The sequence below is a fragment of the Crocodylus porosus genome, unplaced genomic scaffold (genome assembly GCF_001723895.1).
Source record: "Crocodylus porosus isolate Cpor-Errol unplaced genomic scaffold, CroPor_comp1, whole genome shotgun sequence".
NCBI lineage: Eukaryota > Metazoa > Chordata > Crocodylia > Crocodylidae > Crocodylus > Crocodylus porosus.
This window is the reverse complement of record NW_017728931.1, coordinates 6,217,029-6,236,963: the sequence shown is the minus strand read 5'-3', so window position 1 is coordinate 6,236,963 and position 19,935 is coordinate 6,217,029. Positions and strand designations below refer to the sequence as shown.

General features: G+C 44.9%; 1 protein-coding gene across 3 annotated transcripts in view; it reads right to left on the bottom strand.

Moving 5' to 3' along the window:
• Positions 1 to 19,935, bottom strand: part of ANAPC1 (anaphase promoting complex subunit 1) — a 92,559-nt gene that overhangs the window by 35,098 nt on the left and 37,526 nt on the right. For all 3 annotated transcript variants that reach the window (XM_019544098.1, XM_019544096.1, XM_019544095.1), the window contains exons 19-27: positions 18,586 to 18,851; positions 17,566 to 17,657; positions 15,924 to 16,072; positions 12,634 to 12,712; positions 12,483 to 12,516; positions 12,321 to 12,391; positions 11,984 to 12,162; positions 7,932 to 8,158; positions 2,261 to 2,379 (exon numbers count right to left, since the gene is read on the bottom strand). In XM_019544098.1, the coding sequence (XP_019399643.1) occupies positions 2,261 to 2,379; positions 7,932 to 8,158; positions 11,984 to 12,162; positions 12,321 to 12,391; positions 12,483 to 12,516; positions 12,634 to 12,712; positions 15,924 to 16,072; positions 17,566 to 17,657; positions 18,586 to 18,851 (1,216 nt within the window). The remainder of the gene's footprint in view (positions 1 to 2,260; positions 2,380 to 7,931; positions 8,159 to 11,983; positions 12,163 to 12,320; positions 12,392 to 12,482; positions 12,517 to 12,633; positions 12,713 to 15,923; positions 16,073 to 17,565; positions 17,658 to 18,585; positions 18,852 to 19,935) is intronic.

Here is a 19,935-nt window from a genome sequence, read left to right as displayed (position 1 = left end):
TCCACTGTTGGAACGCAAGGGCTGGCTCTGGAACCTCGTGAACCAACGGACACCCTATAGATTAAGAGACACTAACAACTTACTCTAAGTCATCTACTTGTGCCAACTCGGCGAACCTCGAGGGCGGCTAAGAGCTACCTCAATTCTGCCCCACAAGCCGCGCGCTCGCACAACTCCGCAAAGCCCGCAGCTCCCCTAAGCGGTGCCGGAGCCGCTAGCCCGGCATTTCGCCACAGCCAGAACTGCCACCACCATCACTACTATTGGGCCAGGCTGAGACTGAAGCAAGCACAAGCTCTGAGCCCCAGGCTGGAGCAGGACTGGAGCTTGCCAGAGCTGGAACCAGAGCCAGAGCCAAGCACAAGTAAGCCAGCGAGGTGAGGAAGGAGGAGAGGGTAGCAATTGCCTCCCTCCCACTGCCTCATACTCAAGTCCAAGACAAGGGACTTTCTTCCCTCCTATCAAGGCTGTCCAGCTGACAGACAACATACAGCCTCCAAGGGGTTCATTTATTGCAATCCCCAGCCTCCTGGGTGAGATGTCACTCTCATCACTCTTCTACTATTGCTGACAGTTTGTCCAGGCTTCCTTTTCTTCTTGCAGCTTCTGCATCCTGCCCTGGTCTCACCCTCCCCCCATGCAGGGTGAGGCAGGGAAGCCTGTGGAGCACAGGGAGTCTGCAGCCGGGAGAGCTCTGGGGGACCCAGGGACACTGGATGTAGCGGCTGGATGTAAAGAGACTGCTGCTGGCAGGGCAAAGAAACTGGTATTCCTGGGGTAAAGTGGGAAGAAAAATGGATCTGACCAGGAACCAGCAGATGGAGGGAGAAGTGGGACTGTTTGGATAAACACACTAGGACAGGGAACTGGGGATATAATACTCTGAGACTGGATAAGCAGCCCACAAAAGAGGATCTGGAAAGACAAACAATGAAGATAAAAAACATGGACAGAGGAGCAGGCGAATGAGGCTGATGGGTTGACAAGAAGACAGACGGAAAGAGGGAGAATGCTGAATGACTTAGGAACCTGGGAGTGGGGGGCGGGAAGACAAGGACTTATTGGGCAAGGAACTTGGGACTGTTGTGGGAAGAGGCTACGTGAGGAAAAGGGAGTGGCTAAGGTCTGGACAGGCCTTTAGTGCTGTTCCAGAGGCAAAACCTTGATGCAGTAAATAGTGTAACCCTACTACTGCTGTCTGTTTGCACAGTTAACTCCAGTAGCCAAGTGGCAAAAGTCTATGCAGTTGTTCTAAAAGGTGTAAATCCTACTGATGATAAATCATTTTCTGTGCTCCTACTTGGCTGCTGTGACAATTATGTGGTTGTATTGTCTATTCTGATGTTTTATGTTGAAAGTGTTTTTTTAGACAGGATTTTGTTCTAGTGGGGAAGAGGTTCATGGCTAGAGTGCATAGGGGCTAGGTATGGCCTGGCTAACTGCACTCTGCTCTGTGCATGGTGTTGGAAGGGCCCCTTTCCTGAGAACTCTGACCATCTAGAAGCTAGGGGAGAAAGAGATAATGAGCAGGGGAGCCAGAGCATGCATATGCATGTGTGGGCTGTGTGCGACTGCCAAAATGAGGCCTGCTGGAGTTCACTGAAGCCTGCTAGTGTGAAACCCCACAGAGTGGAGACAGACGAAGCCTGCCACATGGGCACGGCAGCTGATAAGGCTGAAATGGTGGGGCAGAGGCAACCTGCTAAAAGCTGGCAGAAAAGCTGAGACCCTCAGGGATGAGGTGGAGTTTGCTGCAGAGACTAAGGATTCCAGTTTGTCATTGGAACTAGCTGGGGACTGAGAAGCACTGGCCAGGTATGAGGGTGAAAGCTGTGAGGAGTCAGTTTGTTTTAAACGTTTATTTTATATTCTGTTTCCCCCTGTTATGTGACAGTGTTTTTTCCCTACTTATTGAAGTTGGGGGGGGGGGTGCGATTAGGTCTACATTTAGTTGTCCTTTAATTGGGTATCTCACCTCATGGAGAGTTTGCATCTTCATGGCCTTGACCAACTTGGGGTCCCATCACAGCTACAAATATCAATCAGTGCTTTAGGACACTACTTAAGTCCTAAGGTCCATAACTTTGCTTTACTTTATGATGGTGAGTGGCCCCACTGAAGTCAGTGGCAAAAATAAAGCACATGTTCAAGTCTTGTAGGATGAAGGAATCAGTCACCTAACAAGCCTAGGATTTACTGGCATTTAGTTATTTTAAATCAAGTCAATCAACCCAAAGGGAGGAAGTGCTGAGTGACATACCTGTTAGATTCAGTTTAGGAATAGGCAATGGTTCTGTTGGAATTGGATGATAAGAGAACAGAGTAAACATTCCTCGTCCTACAGGTAGTGCCATTGTCCGCTGACACAGCTGTAACAACCTATTTGGGGGAAATAAAAAAAATAAAAGCTCAAAGAACAGCACTGAGAACATACGACACACACAGGTCACACAGCTTATCGCTACATTAGGGGAGCACATCAAGGGCTCAGTGAACAACTGTTCACCACAGCACCTTGGGGAAAACAGAGTAATAGCCACAAACTCCTGGAAGACCGTTTCGGACTCAACATTAGGAAAAACTTCTTCACAGTCAGGATGTCCATACAGTGGAATAAGCTCCCTCCAGAGGTGGTGCCTACTCTGGAAATCTTCAATAGGAGACTGGACAGTCACCTTGCTGGGATCACCTGACCCTAGTTGTCTTTCCTGCCTGGTGCAGGGGGCCAGACACAATGATCTTCCAAGGTCCCTTCCAGCCATACAATCTATGAACCTATCTATACAAATGGTAAGTAGGAGACACTCATTCCTCAAAAGAATGAGAAGTTAGGTTATTGCCTGTGTGCCAGACCAACCTTATAAAATGAAAATTAGTAAGAATAAAGTGGTAAAACATTAGTCTAAGGCCATAGAAAGATATGTATTTGAAGCACTTCAAATGCAGCAAGATGCACACATATGCTTCTCTCCACATCTCCCTCCCTCCCCATTAACATGAAAGTGCTTCAAAATGGGGGGTTGGAAATGAGGAATCCCTGCACACCTCTCAGCCTCTTGTGATTCCTTGAGACAGCAGAGTACACAGGAGGGTGTTCATCTGCTGTCTGCCTATACCCACTCCCGCCCTGCACCAGTGGAGGTGGGGATAGAGGGAGCAAAGCACTATGGGATGCCAAAAAGACCACTGGCCTGCACAGATGTTTCAGGAAGTGCTTCCAAAGGAGATACTTCAAAAAAAAACAAAAAACAAAAAACAAAAAAAACATTCTTTTTTTTTCCAAGCTATTCTTGAAGCATTTCTTCAACTGGATACATCTCTACTCATACTTCCTGGAGCACTCAAAACCATTTGTAACCCTTCAAAGAGCACATCTGCCCGGGGCCTACGGTTATAGACAGAGGTAACTATTAACCACTTTAAAAGGGGAGGGGCTGTTGCCCCTCAGAAGAATGAAACGGTTATTTTGATTTAACTGTTTCTTCCATATGCTTCTATAGCAGCAGTTTTCAAACTTCCTGAAGTCATGGAACCCTTTCATATCACTACTTTTGCTGCAGAATCCCTGTCCTAAAAAGTGATGTGGAGCCAAGTGACCCAACCCCACAATGATGGCACACTGCCTCCCAGTTCTCTCTGCCATTACCCCCAGTCTCCTTGTGGAACCCCTGATGACCTTAGTGTGGAACCCCAGGGCTCCACACTGCAGTTTGAAAACTGCTATTCTACAGCAACACAAGTGAGATAAATAACTGTAACTTTAAACAGGAATGAAATACAGTCCCAGTTACAATGGTTTGTAACATGTGTCACTACAGAAACATGCAGCTGTAACAGTTGTAATGTATTTATACAACACCATTTTTATACCAATATAAATGTTACTTCTGTCTTCTGTCTACAAAAATGGCTTAACAGTGTTAAACAGCAGTTCATCAAAAGTTGATTTTGTCCCTTCCCAGAACCCTTCCCCTCCCCACCAGGTTTAATCTAATCTTTTAGCAGACATCATGTTGAAGCAAATGTATTTAACTAGAACACATACAAATAAGAAATCTAAGCTCTTTATAGTTCAGCAGCCATATGCAAATGTAATGATGATAGATAAGATCTATAAAAGAGAAGGTAAAATAGAGAAGGCTGTCATGTACAATCCTGTTATGACTACTGGAGACTCCTAGTAATAACTCATGAACAGTACACATGTACTTCAAGGAGACAAATCGGTACTTGCTTAGGAGACTCTCAGGGCTCATCAAATTACTCAGCTCATTATGTCAGATATTTCTTTGTATTCTTAGCATCTATTTTTATAGAATGTTTTACAAGGTGATGATGCTATAAAGAAATTGATTACTCACTAGAAATAAGGATTACCTAAGAGATAAATGTCAGATACATAAAAATTAGTGTCAACAGTCTGCTGAAAGCCTGACAAGCCTATTGCAATCCTATGGCGTGGTTTAGGATGTGAGAGGTATGATTCTGCACCATGCTGCCCTTGATTCTCGGGGGCTTACAAACGCTCCTCTGCAGGCAAATGTCTCCAGTTTTATGGGGAGAGAGCTGGGGGAAGGGAGCTGAGATGCTGAGCTTGCACCTACCTGAAGGAGCTACTTCTGTTGCTGACAATGTTAAGACTGTTGCTTAACAGTCTTAACTCTTTGGCTAATCTTTTGAGGCTCTCTGGCTGGTACAATACAGTACAGGAGAAACAGTGCACCTCACATTACATAACCACAAAAAAGAAAGTTGTTCTAGTCCGAGGGCAACTCTCTCTTTAACTGTGCCTGGCATTTTCCCCTGGAGGGTGGGGAGGCAGCCCTGCCCTCCCCATCCATCACAGTGCTGGCTATTTACCCTGTAAGCCATGCTCAGATTATGTACAAGAAAGGTTAAATCATGAATCATTTAACCAATGAAATCAGTGATAACCAGTCAGTTTACCGGTTATCATTTAGTGTGGGACAGGGCGCAGTCTAGCAGAGAAGGTGGGGAAGGGAAGCCACGCATTTCCCCAGAAGGAACTGGAAGGCAAGAGGGAGGTGGTACTGGTGCCCCTGTTCACCTATGAGGTTAAAGAGGAAAACAGCAGGCAGCCTACTGACTTGTCAATTAAGTACTTAGGTGCTCAGTCACAGGTGCTCCCTCCCTCCCAGCCCATGATTTCAGGGCTTCAGGTGAGCAGCGTTGTCTAGTGGGGCTTGCAACTTGCCAATGTCTCCTCCCCCTTCCTCCCTATCGCCCCATATCAAAGGGCTAGGGGAGCATTTGAGCTGCTGTGTTATTAGTTAACTTTTAACCGACATAATTAGAGAAGTTTAAATGGATAATTTTTTAATGAGATTTACATCCCTAGCTCAGATGTGCCCCAGAAGCTCCTAGCACCTAAGATGCCCTCCTGCTCACCTCCCTTCATGCACACAAGACCCCCACTCTGCAGATGGTGTCCCTACCTCATGTTCCCAGCTGCCATGGCTTTCTAGGATGGGAAGGAAGGTGGTTTGCCTCACTCCACCAAAACCTGGTTAACAGGATCATGCCCACTGTCCCTTACCTTCTGCACCCAAGCTGCTGTGTCCTTCTAGGATGGGAGACTCCAGTGGGCACAACTAACCCAAGCACTCACTCTGATCAATGTGATCCAAAAACCAGGGAAAAGTGCACTGAGTATCAAACCATTACAAATTACTGCCATGAATAGCACTTTCATCATATTTCACCCCTACTGCATAGTCTTTGGTTTGAGAGAGAGAAATGAAGTCATCCAATGGAAAGAAGGCAAATAGTGGGTCTATATGCAGAAAACCAGTGCGCTACTTGTTCAGTGCTGCTGGCCAGTCTTCTGTAGATGTAGTGTCATCTGTTGATTTAGGCCCTTATTACACATTGCACTTTAAGCTACTTAAATGTTGATCAGTGTTAGTGCCAGCTCAAGTTTGGAGCAGTCACACGTTAAGGCAAAAAACCTTCTCTGACTGTCCCTGACCTGCACACCCATGACTTGCCACTAGAGGACTGGTGAGCAGGGACCAGACTAGGATCTACAGCTGTGAGTTGCTACTACAGGGCTGGTGAGCCATGAAAGACTTCTATCCCTGCTCTAGGTGCAGGGGCGTGAGAAATGAGCTAGGGGAAGGGAGAACATGAAGCTGAGAATTAAAGATGAAAGATGAAAAGATGGAAAGAAAATGGGAGTGGGGGAAGGGTGGTGAAATAAAAATAAGTCAGCCACTGAAGGATAAAATAAAAAGTAAAGAGAATTTAATAAGAAATAAAGAGGAAGTAAATTAAAGGACATGTCATGTTTTAATAAATTGGGATTGGGGTGTAAGGGGTGCTGGTCATGCTTCCCAGGATGGCTGGGAAGTAGGAGCAGTGAGGGAAAATACTTTTGGAGGAGCTACTGCCCCTGCCCTGGAAGGGAAGCCATAGCTCATGGGGACCCCATCCAGCTTCCTACCTCATTCCCTGCAAATCCTTTAGCACCCACTCCTAAACCTGTCCATGCCCTGCAACCTGGCTTGCTGGCATGTGTTCTGCAGGTTATTTGCATAGGGTTACACTCCTGGAGGCAGGAAGGTCACACCCTCAAGTGCTGGAGGGGGAGGTGGCTTAATGCCAGAACTGCCCCCTGGGCAGTAGAGTTCAGGGAGTGGAAAGTTTCTCCACACAGAACAAGAGGATGGGGCAGAGGGCACTACATCCTAGGATACTGGAGGACTGCAATTTGGATGGCTCATCGGTAGGGAGTAGCCACACACTAATGGGACAAGAGCTGGGTAACATGGATCAGAGATAAACCTGCCCTGAAGTAGAATAGCTAAGTTGCCCAAAGTGTGTGTAAAACTATCTGAAAGCATTAATGTGTGGGCAACCCATGGATTAAGAGCTCCAGGAGCTGCTTAAAATTAATGTGCAAGAAGACCCTCAGAGAGAGGCAAAACCGCTTCCATTAAGCAAGATACTCCATGGATCAAAATTAGATTTGTGGTCTTTACGCAGGAAACACTCAATTAGGAGAGGATGTGGCATGGTCTCTCTCACTTATTCCACATTTCAGACAGTTTATTTGCTCCTAAGATATTAACTGATAAACCAGCTCCATGGTTTTGAAAAGATGTATCACAATATACTGGGTCTTTGTGCACTACACAGAAGATCTCATATTTGTCTGACAAACAGGCTGCATTTAACATCAGAATGTGAATAATGATGTTTTTGAACAGCTGGGTCAGTCTAGAATTGGATCCCATGCATCTTTGCTTCTTCTGAACCAGACAGGATGCTACAAAATACTTTCAGACCATAACAGCCCAACTTTAACATGTTCTTTTGAGGCCAGGCCAATCCAACAATTTCACCTATATTTTGCTCCAGCAGTTCACATGGATACTTCAGTTTTTATTCATGTTAAAGCTCAGACTCCTTAATTTTGAAACATAAACTTCTTATGTGAATAATATGAACACAGGATCTCTCTTAATACTGGTGTCCAGTGAAACGTACAGGGATATGTGGTTATCCCTCATTTAAATTTAAAATTCACCAACAGTATTTGCATGACACGTATAACTGTAGTCCCAGTCACACACCCTTAACCTTACTACTTCTCAGAACAACTAAAATTTTACAGTAAAGGAAGTGGCAATCTGCAACCTGTCCCAGAATGCTCTCTTATGTTTTTTCTCTGTTTTACTTCTCTGAGGAGAGATAACTAACTAAAAGACTACTTCTATTAATCTACAGTTCCTCTTCCCCCCTTCCCCAAGAGAATCACGTACTTAAGAACAAATAAAATATAGAATGATATTTCCCAGCCACCTCTTTGGTATTACAGAAATAATACTTGGAGATGTTTATGATGTGGAGAGTTACAGTAATCCCCATCTTAGTGAGCCACTGGTGAATGACCACTAGAAACAATTTACCTGTTTTCTTTTTCTTCTATATATTCATGATCACTGACTTCTGGCATCTGTACTACATTGACACGTACAGGATGGGCACTTTGAAGGAGTCTGCGTACTTCCTGTACTCTCAAATCCTCACTCCATATTAGTGACATCACTTCCTGGTTCATATCATTCATACCATCATCCTCCTCTTCTGCCTCAGCTCCTGAAGGCACATCAGATGAGAGCACTTGGGAAACAGACTAAAAGGGAACAGAAAAAAAGAGGGAAATTATTTCTAAGAAAGTGAACCTAGACCACTGAGTTTTATTAAACAAACCAGATGACAATAGTGTGACCCAAAGTGCGGAGCTGTCACCTAAGGTGAGGATTCTCTGGGAGTAAGGGACTGAGATCTCTGGAGCTTCAGAACTTGGAACTGATCATACTCACACACACCAGTAGGATAAATGTGATCACACAGATTGGAAAATATTGTTTCTTAGGTTCCAACAATGAAGCAAATGAACTTTGACAACTTTAACTCCTGTTGCAAAAGTAAAAAAAGGCAAGAAAATGCAAATAGGTGACTGCTGAGGTACTGTAACCTTCCTAATGATATTCCATTATAGATGGAACAGAACCTTTGCAGAATCAAGAATGCTCCCTCTATGTTCCTACACAAGTATCAAACATATACAAGGACAATAAGAAAGTGCATGTATTTCTCCTGCATGTTTTTCATTTTCTAAGTTCAGTAGTGGAAAATGGAAACTGGGAAAGACTAAATTTTTTTAAGGAGAGCTTAAAGTTAGGCTTCTAAAAGCATACTTAGACTCCTCAACAGGTGGCCTGACTTTCAGAAGCACCCAGCACCTATCAGGCTCAATTCAGTAACACTTAACCACATATTTGAGTGCATCCTTTAATTCAAGCACATGCGTCACTGCTAACCTGAACAGGGATGTACTTCTGCAGCAGTCTTAAGTGAGAGCTGAACATGCTCAGCACTTCTGAAAAAATCAGGTTATTTATTTAGAAATCTAACTTTCAGTACCGATTTTAAAAAGTGCAAGCATTTAGGGTAGTTGACTCTATGTATGCATTTTTCACAATGTAATGCGTCACACTGACACTTGAGTGCCTTCCAAGCTCATATGCCAGCACTGTGCTACTCAAAAGTAATGAAAGTGTGGTAAAACCTTAACATTTCTTAGCACATTTATCAAATCCTGATTTGGGTCTAGTGGTCTCTATTACACCTTTAAGGGCCCACACATCACATCCCAAAAATACAATAGGTTAACCGCAAGGCTAACTCAAAAACAAAATCAAGAACAAGAATTACAGGGTTGTGGTAGGACAAGACACAACTGTGCTGGCTGAACTGTGCAACCAAATATGCCCTGGATGTGCCTTTACTAGATTGGTTCAAGTTTCTTAAATCTGATATGCGCTAAATTAATTCAAGCTAAAAAAATGCTACAGAGACTCTTTGCAGGCCAGAAACCACCATCTGTTCCAAATGACCTGAAAGAACAATTTGGATAGTAACTGTACGATAGGTTAGCATGCTTCCCTTTTCTATTGAATTTGGTTTATTAAAGAAGTAAGAAAAAAAGTGTAATGCTGAAACAAGATATAATTTGGGGACAGAGAAAACAAATTAGCTTCCACTGGGTTATTTTTCTAATACTGAACACCAGAACTTCACCAAGTGAAGATACCACACCATACAGAATGCATCAGACATCGGCTCTTCACTGCCTACAAACACATGACATTGTGAAGCACAAACAAATAAGCAGTTAATGAATGAAAAACAATTTCTTTTCATAAATATGTAATCAAAATTTTCAATACATAACAGCACCACCCAAAGAGCTAGCGTCTGTTTTGAAACAGGAAACTCCACCCTGCCCAACTAAAAAATGACAAACAATTTGGTTTTTGTAAACCATTTTATCCTTTTAAGGCAACATTTATAACAATGCCTCAAATAAGACAACTGATAAAATCAAATCTGATGTCAGTTTAGATCCAGCATGGTTACAAAACATCACCTGAGGTAAAAAGGTCATTGGCTGAAGATAAGATAGATTTTAATGAATGGTGGATAAGATGATTTATGCCTGTAGTTTATTTTCTTCTGAATGAAAATAACTGGAATTTAGATTTGCAGACACTGTTACAGGATCTAGTAAATCCAAGTCTTCCTAATACCATTCTAGAAAAACAAGACAGCACTAACTCCTGAGATAATGATCTCTGTCAGGATGTGCTGAAAGCACTAGTTCTCCCCTTGTGACTTCTGAGTGGATGCTATCTCCACACTACCATTATGCGGCTTTATGGATGTCACACTGCCACATTCTGAGCCTACCAGTGTTTTGGCTTTGGGTAAAGGCCTCAATAAAGGATGCACAAATAGCCCACAAGGTGTTAATGATTTAAGGGAAGATTTTTTTTCCCCAAGTACCTAGGACACACAAAAACCCCAAAGAAAAATCTTTTGAGGGAAGGAGATATACTATAAGTACAACAGTAAACTTCAGTGGAACTGCTGCAGAGAACAGGGAAAATACAGGCCAGAGCTACATTAGCAGTCATGCACATCTCAGTGCATCTGCTTTGGGGACCGAGCACTGAAGCTTCCCTCTCACCTCAAAGTCACAACCTTTCTAGAAAGTAACAGTGGTTACAGAAGCAGCCCAGTTGCTTTGGAGAGAAAACCTCTGGAGATTTTGACCTAAAGTGTAAAATAGATGGTCTTTTATCTTCCTTTAATAATTTAAGATAATCTCTATATTTAATAAACTTGTCCTTCTACCACCAGACAATTTTTGGATTAAAACTCTATACATATGTAAATCTTATGTTGCTTTCACTAATCAGGAGTCAAAATACCATACTTTCTATATGTTTTAATCTATTTTGTAGAGGTGAACCGATACAGATTTTTGGGGACAATACCGATAGCCGATATTTTAGGAGGCCTATCGGCCAATACTGATCCAATTTCCAATATAGCTGCCTCCAGCTGCTAAGTCCCATGTGGTGAAAGGGGAGGGAAGGGGCACAAGGGGGGCAGAGCAAGACCCCCCACAGTAAGGGAGTAGGGAAGGGCTGCCCAGGCAGGGTTGTGGGGGAGAGCCGGAACCACAGCTCATGGGGAGGCGGGGAGGGGACGGCTGCCGCTGCTGCTTGCACCTCAGAAGGGCACAGGTGGAAGGGGGTGGGAAGGCGTGTGCTCCCTGGATCTGCGTGGGGCAGGGCAGGCTGCAGCCAGGGCTCTTTTTGCCAGGGCCTGGGCTCAGAGTGGGCACCAGCGGCATTGGGAGGATGCTGCATCCACCCCAAAATTTCACCACCACTACCAGCCACCTGGTGCAGTCTGGCACAGCACCCTGCCTCTACCTATGCACCAAGAAGAGCCAGGGCTGTTCTGGGTGGCTGGCAGCAGCGGCGCTGGGAGCAGGATGGCGGCGAAATTTGGGGTGGATGCACCATCCTCCCAGTGCCGCTGCCGCCCCCTCCAAAGCTAGCCCCACTGAGAAGAGTCCCACACAGCCCTGGCTGCAGCTCGCCCCACTCCACCCCACCCCACATAAATCTGGGGGGCACAAGCCCTCCCAGTGCCCTTCTGGGGTGCAAGCAGTGGCGGAAGCTGCTTCCCACACCCCACGAAACACAGCTCCACCCCCCCCAACCCGGGCAGCACCTGCCCCTGCCCCCTCCCTCTCCACAGGGGGTGTTGATCTGCCCCCTGCCCCACCTCTTTCCCTCCCCCCTTACACCACACCAGACTTAACAGCTGGAGGCACTGCCTGAGTGCCGCACTGTGGATGCACACAGCACGGGGACTTATCAGCTCCATCAGGCTGATATCCGATACAGCCAGGTTTCTTTATATCGGTACCAATCCAACATTGGACTGATGCATCACTGCACCTCTACTATTTTGTCCAGCTGCAGGAAGACAACTCATGCTAATATAACTTTTTTAAGCATTTAGGCACTCTATTTGAGTGCCCACTAAAGCATTGTGATATCTGCCTTTGCAAAATCCCTTTAAGGCTGATACTCACAGATTTACTCTTCGGCAAGTTCCCTTCATGTGCCTGTTTGGAAAGATCCTGACGCCCAATCAAGAGACAGACAGCTTCTGGCCAATCTGAGGCAGGCTGCTCTCTGCAGCGGTATATCGCATCTCTGATAGGAAGAGCAACCCCAAAGGGGAGAGACTCCAAATCTCTCAAAGTGAAACCTTAAAATTAGAGAGACAGCCTTAAGAGTTATAAAACCCCCCCCCAAAAAAACAAAAACAAAAAAAGTGTATTTCTAGCCCAGACAAGCAGGCTACTCAAACATAAGACCGTGACAGCGGTGATTATGCACATGAAAAACGATAAAAGCTTCTCATACCTACATTAGTCATCCAGATAACTAACTTTTCAGCTAGGTTGGAAACAGATGTGCTTTGTGTGACACTGCATCTTAAAAGAATGGGAAAGGAGAGCATAAAGGTTTATCACAAGTCCAGCCACATCAGAGTGCAAATTTATTAATTAATTGTATTTAATATACCGACGGTCATCCTGTTCTGTTGGCTTTCTTTGCCCTATAAGAGAAAAATAAAGATAATATTATTTCTGTCTCCTCTGGGTAAAAAGGATAACAACCAGTGTATACACATATACACAGAGAAATATTCTGGTAGTTTTTCAAGTCCAAGTACCTGAACTTATTCTGTACAAATAATGTGATGCTTCATTTGAAACAGCTCTTTCATCGCCAAGTATGTACAGTGCAACACTCTGTGTAGGAAAAAATTCCAAATTACTAAATAATAAAGTGCTAATTAAATGACAAATAAACAATTTAAGTCAGCAGAAAAAAGAATAATGCAAATGATAATGTCTTAAATAGATTGACAAGTTTATTGTGAAGGTATGAGTGGTGATTCCTTAATTAATTAAGTCAAGGGACTTTTACTCTGTTTCACATTTTACTGGTTGGTTTTAGTATTTAACTTTGGTGAAACAACTCTTAAAATGCTAAGAGAATCCTCCAACATAAATATTTAACTGAAAAATCCACCTGTTGCATAGGAAACATTTTAAAAAACCGTATTTTTCTTGCATGCTATGCACTCCCAAATAAAACATACACTATATTTTTTGGAAGGCAGAATTATAGGAAGAAAAGACTTTTCCAGAGTCATTACTGACGATGTAACAGAGTAAGGTCTTCTTGGAAAACACACAGTGCCCAGAAGTGTGGCATCCCAGGAGACAGTCTGGGTGAGGCAGAGGACAGCAGAAGCTTCCTGGTGTGGCATCAGGAATTTCCTGCCACTTCACACAGACTGTCTCCTGTTACTGGACATGCTATGTTATCAGCAGGGATTCAGCAGGGATTCTGGTTTTCTCTGATTAAAAGACCCAAGATTATCTGATTAAACCACACAAAATCCATGTTTTTCCGTGATTAAAACGAAACACTACTATACAGTTACGTAATAATTGAACACAATGTTTTATAGATATATTTACAATTTTAAAGCAATTTGAAGTCTAACAGTGCCTCAATCATTATAATAAAATAAATTCTAAATACCTATACATTTTGGAATTTGATTTTGGGTTTTTTAGTATAGAAAATCAGAGCTCCCCCTGCCCCCTTCCCTCTCCAGGACACAGGTCCAGACATGACTGCTGTTTGGCCCCTCTCCCTGACATTGCTTTGTGGAGGTGAGCAGCCCTGATATGCTACTGCCTGCCCCCTCACTGCCAAGCCATAGCCTCTGCCCACCCCCCACTCACTCCCTCCTGGCAGCAGTTAGGCCCCTGCACTAAGATGCAGGTCCAACTGCAGCTGTCCCCCCTGCTGCTCTGTGGCACTGAGCAGCCCTCAAATGCCAGTGCCCTGCTCTGGCCTATGACGTTGCCCCTCACTCCAAAGCCACAGTTTCCCAACCCCGTCAGGGCCTCTGTGTCTCCCACATTTTGCCATCCCACAGCCAAGGGAAACCTGGCAGCAGGCAGGGCAGGCAGAACAGGCGGGGAGGAGGTGGGGCAGCAATCTCCACTTAGTGGGGGCTATGAAGTGGCTGAGGCAGACCCCGCCTAGCCATCGGTGGCCCCTGCTGCATCCTCCTCCAACTTCCCCTTCTCCTCTCCCTCCACTTGCCCTACCTGTCACCAGGCTTCCCCCCTCACCCCTTCCCTACAGGGCCAATTGGCAGGCCCTGAAACCCATGAAATCAGGCCCATGGGCTGCATAGGGACCAGGAAATCGCTGCCCCTCTCATCCCCAACTGACAGCTACCTGCCCCCCTGCCCTGCCAGAGGGAGGCCCCCAGCTGCCCCCAAGCCCTATTTACCCCAAAGGCTGTAGGAGGCAAAGTGAGTCTGAATCAGCCCTGGCTGGTCTCAGATTCTCAGCCCCACCCACTCTGTCCTCTTCCCCTCCAGACACGACTTAGGGTTTTGTGCCCTTTTTGCAAGCAGCTTGCTGCAGGCTAGAACTCTGCCAGCCTGCAGAGAGCTGTTTACAAAAAAGGGGAAATTCATGGTTTCCTGCTTCAAAAGGAAATCTGCTTTTTTCTTTTTTCAAAGAAAAAAAGCCACATTTTTCTCCTTTAAAAGGAAAATCTGTGTTTTTCTCCTTTAAAAGGGAAAATCAGCTTTTTTTCCACAGGAAGTGTGCAGGGAGAAACTAGGGCTAAACTGAAAAGATTTTTTCGGCTGATACTGATGGCCAGTTGTTGACCAGCCATATTGGCCAATACCGATCCAACTGCCAACATGCAGCCCAGCAGCATGGACAGCAGCATCTGGCTTGTAAGTCTGTTGTGGGGGAAGAGAGTAGGGGAGGGAAGGAGCATGGGAGGGACAGAGGGGGGCTAGGGCAGGCACTGCTCAACTGGGGCGGGACACAGGACTAGTTCAGGGGGAGCAGGGGGCACGGAGGGGGCCCAGCTGGACCAGGGCTGCACATGGGGCAGGTGGTGGTAGTGCTGGGCGAGGTGACCAGGGGGTACAGCCACCCCAAGTTTGCCATAGCCCCCCTCTCAGATGCCCCAAAACTGTGGCTTAAATACTAACAGTGTGCAAACCAGGCCATATTCAATTCAGATTCAGCCCGATTCAGGAGACAGTGATTCGATTCATTGACTCAGATCACTGTCCCTATTTGATTCAGCTGAATCTGAAGATTTGATTCTAATTTGGAGAATCAGCGATTCATCCATAGACACAGTTTTAAATGTTTTTTCTACATACCTCAAGGTACCAGGCGTGGCTCATGAATGCTGAGATGGTGGGGCAGACAGAGCATTCCACAGGACCCCCACCTGTGTGCTCAGTGGTGAACCTGGAAGTGGACCAGAAGTACTTCCAGTCCACTTCCGGGTCTGCCACTGAGTACATGGGGGACCTCCTGCCCTCCATGCCCCCGCCCCTGCTCAGCTATCAGCCATGGGGGGACGCTGGGTGCCCCAGCAGACCCAAGAGGCACCAGTCACCAATCTGGGGGGTGCGTCCCCCACGCACTCTGCAGCGGACATGGAAGTGGACTGGAAGTGCTTCTGGCCCACTTCTGGGTCCGCTGCCAAGAGTGTTGCGATCCTCCCCCCTGCATGCTCCCAGGGGACTCTTCATCTACCCATCATCTCATTGTTCATGAGCCGCCTGGTACTTTAAGGTATGTAGAACAAATGTGTAAAGCTGTGTCTATGTCCCAATTGTTGAATCATTCTGAATCAATTCAGAGGGTTCCAATTTGATTTGGAGAGATTAAAGGGTCTCCTGATTTGATTCAGATTCAGAGGTTCAGCCTCCAAATCAGGCCAAATTGAATCCGCAACTGCCCTGTTAAATATCCTGATTAAGCCCAGGGAAGCGATTAATCCACATGTTATTAAGTGCGTGCACGCAACAAGCCAGGCTGGGACTTCACAGAACCTGATGCAGCCTCCTGGCTGCCTGCTACAGGCACAGCAGAGGCTTTTCTTGTAGTACATACCAGAACTACCAGCTTGCTCCTCTCACAGATTCCTGGCAAGTAAGGATATGGTTGCACTCCTTCCCCCCTGAGACAGGAACTCAGCCACTGAAATATACTTGGAGGCTCAGCAGAAAAAAATGAAGGATGGTGCATGAAACCTGTTTGGACTTAAGTTATATGAACAGTAGTGATACTGAGCACATGGAAACCATGCAAAAAGATCTGTTTTCACTATCCTTAAAACAAAGATCAAGTCCTACGGTATCTCTCTATTATTTCTTAAATTAAGATGCAGCAATCTCCAACATTTCCTCAAAACAATTTATATAATATACAACTTTCAGGTAGATGGAAGTTTACAGGTATACCATAGCAAATTACTAAAATATTTATAAGCCTTTTAAAAATTATCATCTCAGTCAGAAGTAATGTACAGAATTAGTTACTCTTAAACAACATAGCTGAAACATGTAATACATTCATCCTCATTTTATCAATTTTGGTAAGAGGACAGACAGCCTACTTTAATCCTTTTTGCCTTTGCTATTTTCAAATGCGTGGAAGAAGTTTAAAAGGCCTTTTTTTTGCCTGTTACTACTGGGGGCCTTTATACCCAGCAGAGGAAGCAGGATCTCTTGTATAATTGCCTACTGTACCTCAGCCACTGCAAACAATGAGAAATTAAAAGAAAATGTACGCAAGGGGCTATTTTTTTATTTCAGGTTTAAAAAGAAATGGTTCATGACAGCTTGACAGACTGTAGGCCTTTATCCACAGGGCAGGTCCTGCTTGTGTTATTCAGTGTAACAGGCTTTATTGCATCTCTTTACCAATGCTGCTCAACCCACTTCTGAAAAAGCAAGTTGTGGGGGGTGGTGGTAATTCAGGATGAAGTCTGTGGGCCTTCTGTTGAGTACTAATTAGAATTTCTTGTAGTAGAGGATTTGTGATATGTTCTATCGAGCAGCGGGACCGAAAGCAGTCATCATGGGTGCCAGGGGGAGGGGAGTGCATTGTAATTAGAGTGGCTCTCAGGAGCCACTCTAATTAAAATATCCACAGAATCTTGTATATTCAGTGCTCTGCATTTCAAAATGGTTGTGGGGGCACTTCAACTAAAGCTTGTTCAATGAGCTTTAGTTAAAGTGCCCCAACACCATTTTGAAATGCAGAACACTGAATACATGAGACACTACAGCATGCTGGAGCATTCTGATTAGAAAGCTCCAGCAGACTTGACTGATCGATTAACTGAGCCTGCTCCAACACATTCTAATCAGAACGTGGCACAGCACATGTAAAAGTGCACCATGAGATTAAAATTAACTCACTTCTACCCTTGCCTGCCTGAAATTTTGAAGAAAACAGGCTATGTGGACACAGACTCAAACATCAGCAGTGGGAAACTGATTAAAAACCTCCCCCAACAAGTCTATTTTGATTGATACTTATACCCTAACTCCAAGTCTTTTTAACAATCCAGTGCAAAATAAAGTAGCAACCTCAGTGCATTGGAAAAAAAGTAAAATACATTTTGTATTTAGGGAGCAATGCAATGGCTAGTTCTAGTAAGAATGGTCACCACAATTATAAAATTTATAGACCCACTTTGTTTGTCCTCATTTCTAGGCAATGCCATTTTCACTTCACTTACGCTTACCTTGTTCAATTATGCATGCTTGCCTGGAGGTCTTTACAAGTGCTGGGTAGTCTCTGTAGTAATAATCTATGTAAGCTTCGAGTTCTAAGTCCCTAGAAAGACAGAGAGTTTTTGACATAAGCCTCTCTGAGTTATGAACTTCAGCTATTGATTTTACTTTGGTTTAGAATCTGTACATGAAAAAGGAACTGAGCTTTTCCAAAACCATGACAAAAGAAGGAAGGAGCAGTTTGCTTCCACCATACCCTACAACTTGTCTCCCACCCTGAGTCCTGAGACACTGCCACAAGCTGCTCTTCTCTTGGCCTCCAGCTATCTCAGAGCTCTAAGTGTTCAGAAGTGCTTCCCAAGAATGTTGACTCCAAAACCTCTTGAGAAGTGCTACCCTCAAAGCTTGGTTGCCTGGGCTTCCAACACATTCCAAAGCCAGCACTTCCACAATCCCTCAAAAGTTCAAACAGTATGCTCAAGGATCACTAGTACAAAACTATGCCAAGTTTCTAACCATAACACAATCCAATGGTCATTTCAAGACACAAAGGACTGTGGATTGTAGGATGAATTTTGACTTTTTTGAGTTGTGAAGCAAACAAAAATTTGAGAACTCTTAATCTAAAGAGGCATGGTCTAACAACAGGACTTGAAGCCAAGAACTCCTGAGTTCTAAACCTGCATTGGGCATGAGCTACTGCCCTTCTGTGTTTTTGGACAAGTCAGTCAAGTATTCATCCTCAGTTTCCCCCTCTTGGTATGACATGACTAACAGGGTATTATGAGGATTAACATTTGTAAACACTTTGATGGTGTGAAGCACTATGCACATACCAACTGTAAGAGGTATTCACTAGTGACAAACATTCTTAGACACCAATTCATAAATTTGTTCAAATATGTGAAGATGTGCTTTAAAAGGTTGTCATCACATTCACTTTCAAAACCAATATACACACATCAAAAAAAGACATGATGCAGCCTAATCGCAGCTGGTCTTCACTTCTAGGACTGATAGCTGCAGCATACCTTGCCAGCTGAACCAAAAGAAAAACAAGCGAACGAATTCCTTCTCCCATCAGGCTGTTCAATTTAAGCTCCTCATAGATCAAATGAAGCACAAAGAAAATAGCAGGAATGTGTGAGAAGAGAAGAGTTGAGGAATCCAAGCTAAGGCTATGCAAAAAGTCTTCTTTCAGAGTTGAAATTTCCAACGGATCTAACCCCAAGGCTCCAGCCAAAGGGTGAGACTCAAAGTTTCGATGGTAGTCAGAATTTAACAGGTATTCCCAGTCCTAGTCAAAAAAGAGAGCATGTACCAATTACAAACTATACATATTACTTTCCGACAAGAGAACTTTGAACTTTCATTTCTTTTATTAACCATTAGAAATTTAGTAACAGAAGCCTTCAACAAGGACGCGGAAAACCTAGAGAGAGTCCAGAAAAGAGCCGCCCATATGATCAGAGACTTGCAACGTGAGCCATACGAGGAACGGCTGAGGGACTTGGGCCTCTTCAGCCTAAAAAAGAAAAGGCTGAGAGGGGACTTGGTAACAGCTTACCACTACCTTAGGGGAATATATCAAGGGCTCAGTGAACAGCAGCCCTAGACTTTAGAAGGGCAAACTTCAGCGACCTAAGGAGGATAGTTGGGGATGCGCTGAGGTCCCAGAGGGGAGGGGAGCCAGATGTCCAAGGCGAGTGGTTGCTCCTTAAGGGGGCGATCCTCCAAGCCCAAAGGAAGGTAATCCCAATGAGGATCAAAGGGAGCAGGACAGCACACAAGCCTCCATGGCTCACCAAAAGCATCCGAGACTGTCTCCTTGCTAAAAAGGAGGCGTATACCCAATGGAAGGAAGGGGTCATCACCAGGGATAACTATTCTGCAGTCACTCGGAGTTGTAGGGGGGCAGTTAGGAAGGCCAAGGCAAAGATGGAATTAGGACTAGCTTCTCAGATTAAGGACAATAAGAAGTCCTTTCTTAAATACACAGGGGGCAAAAAGAAGGTCCCGGGTAACGTGGGGCCCTCGCAGGACGCATTGGGAAATTTGGTCGTCACGCAAGATGACAAAGCTAACACGTTTAACGATTTCTTTGCCTCTGTCTTCCTAAGTAGGGACCAGAACAGACACCTCCCTGCTGGGTCCCCCTCGGGCCCCAGGGGAGGCACACCTGGGCCACGGGTTAGCGAGGATTTAGTTAGGGAGCTTCTGGAGGGGCTGGACGTATTCAAGTGAGCCGGCCCAGACGATCTCCACCCTAGAGTCCTTAAGGAATTGGCCGAGGTCATTGCAGTACCCCTGGCACGGCTCTATGAGCACTCGGGGTGCTCTGGTGTGGTGCCAGAGGACTGGAAGAGGGCCAACGTGGTTCC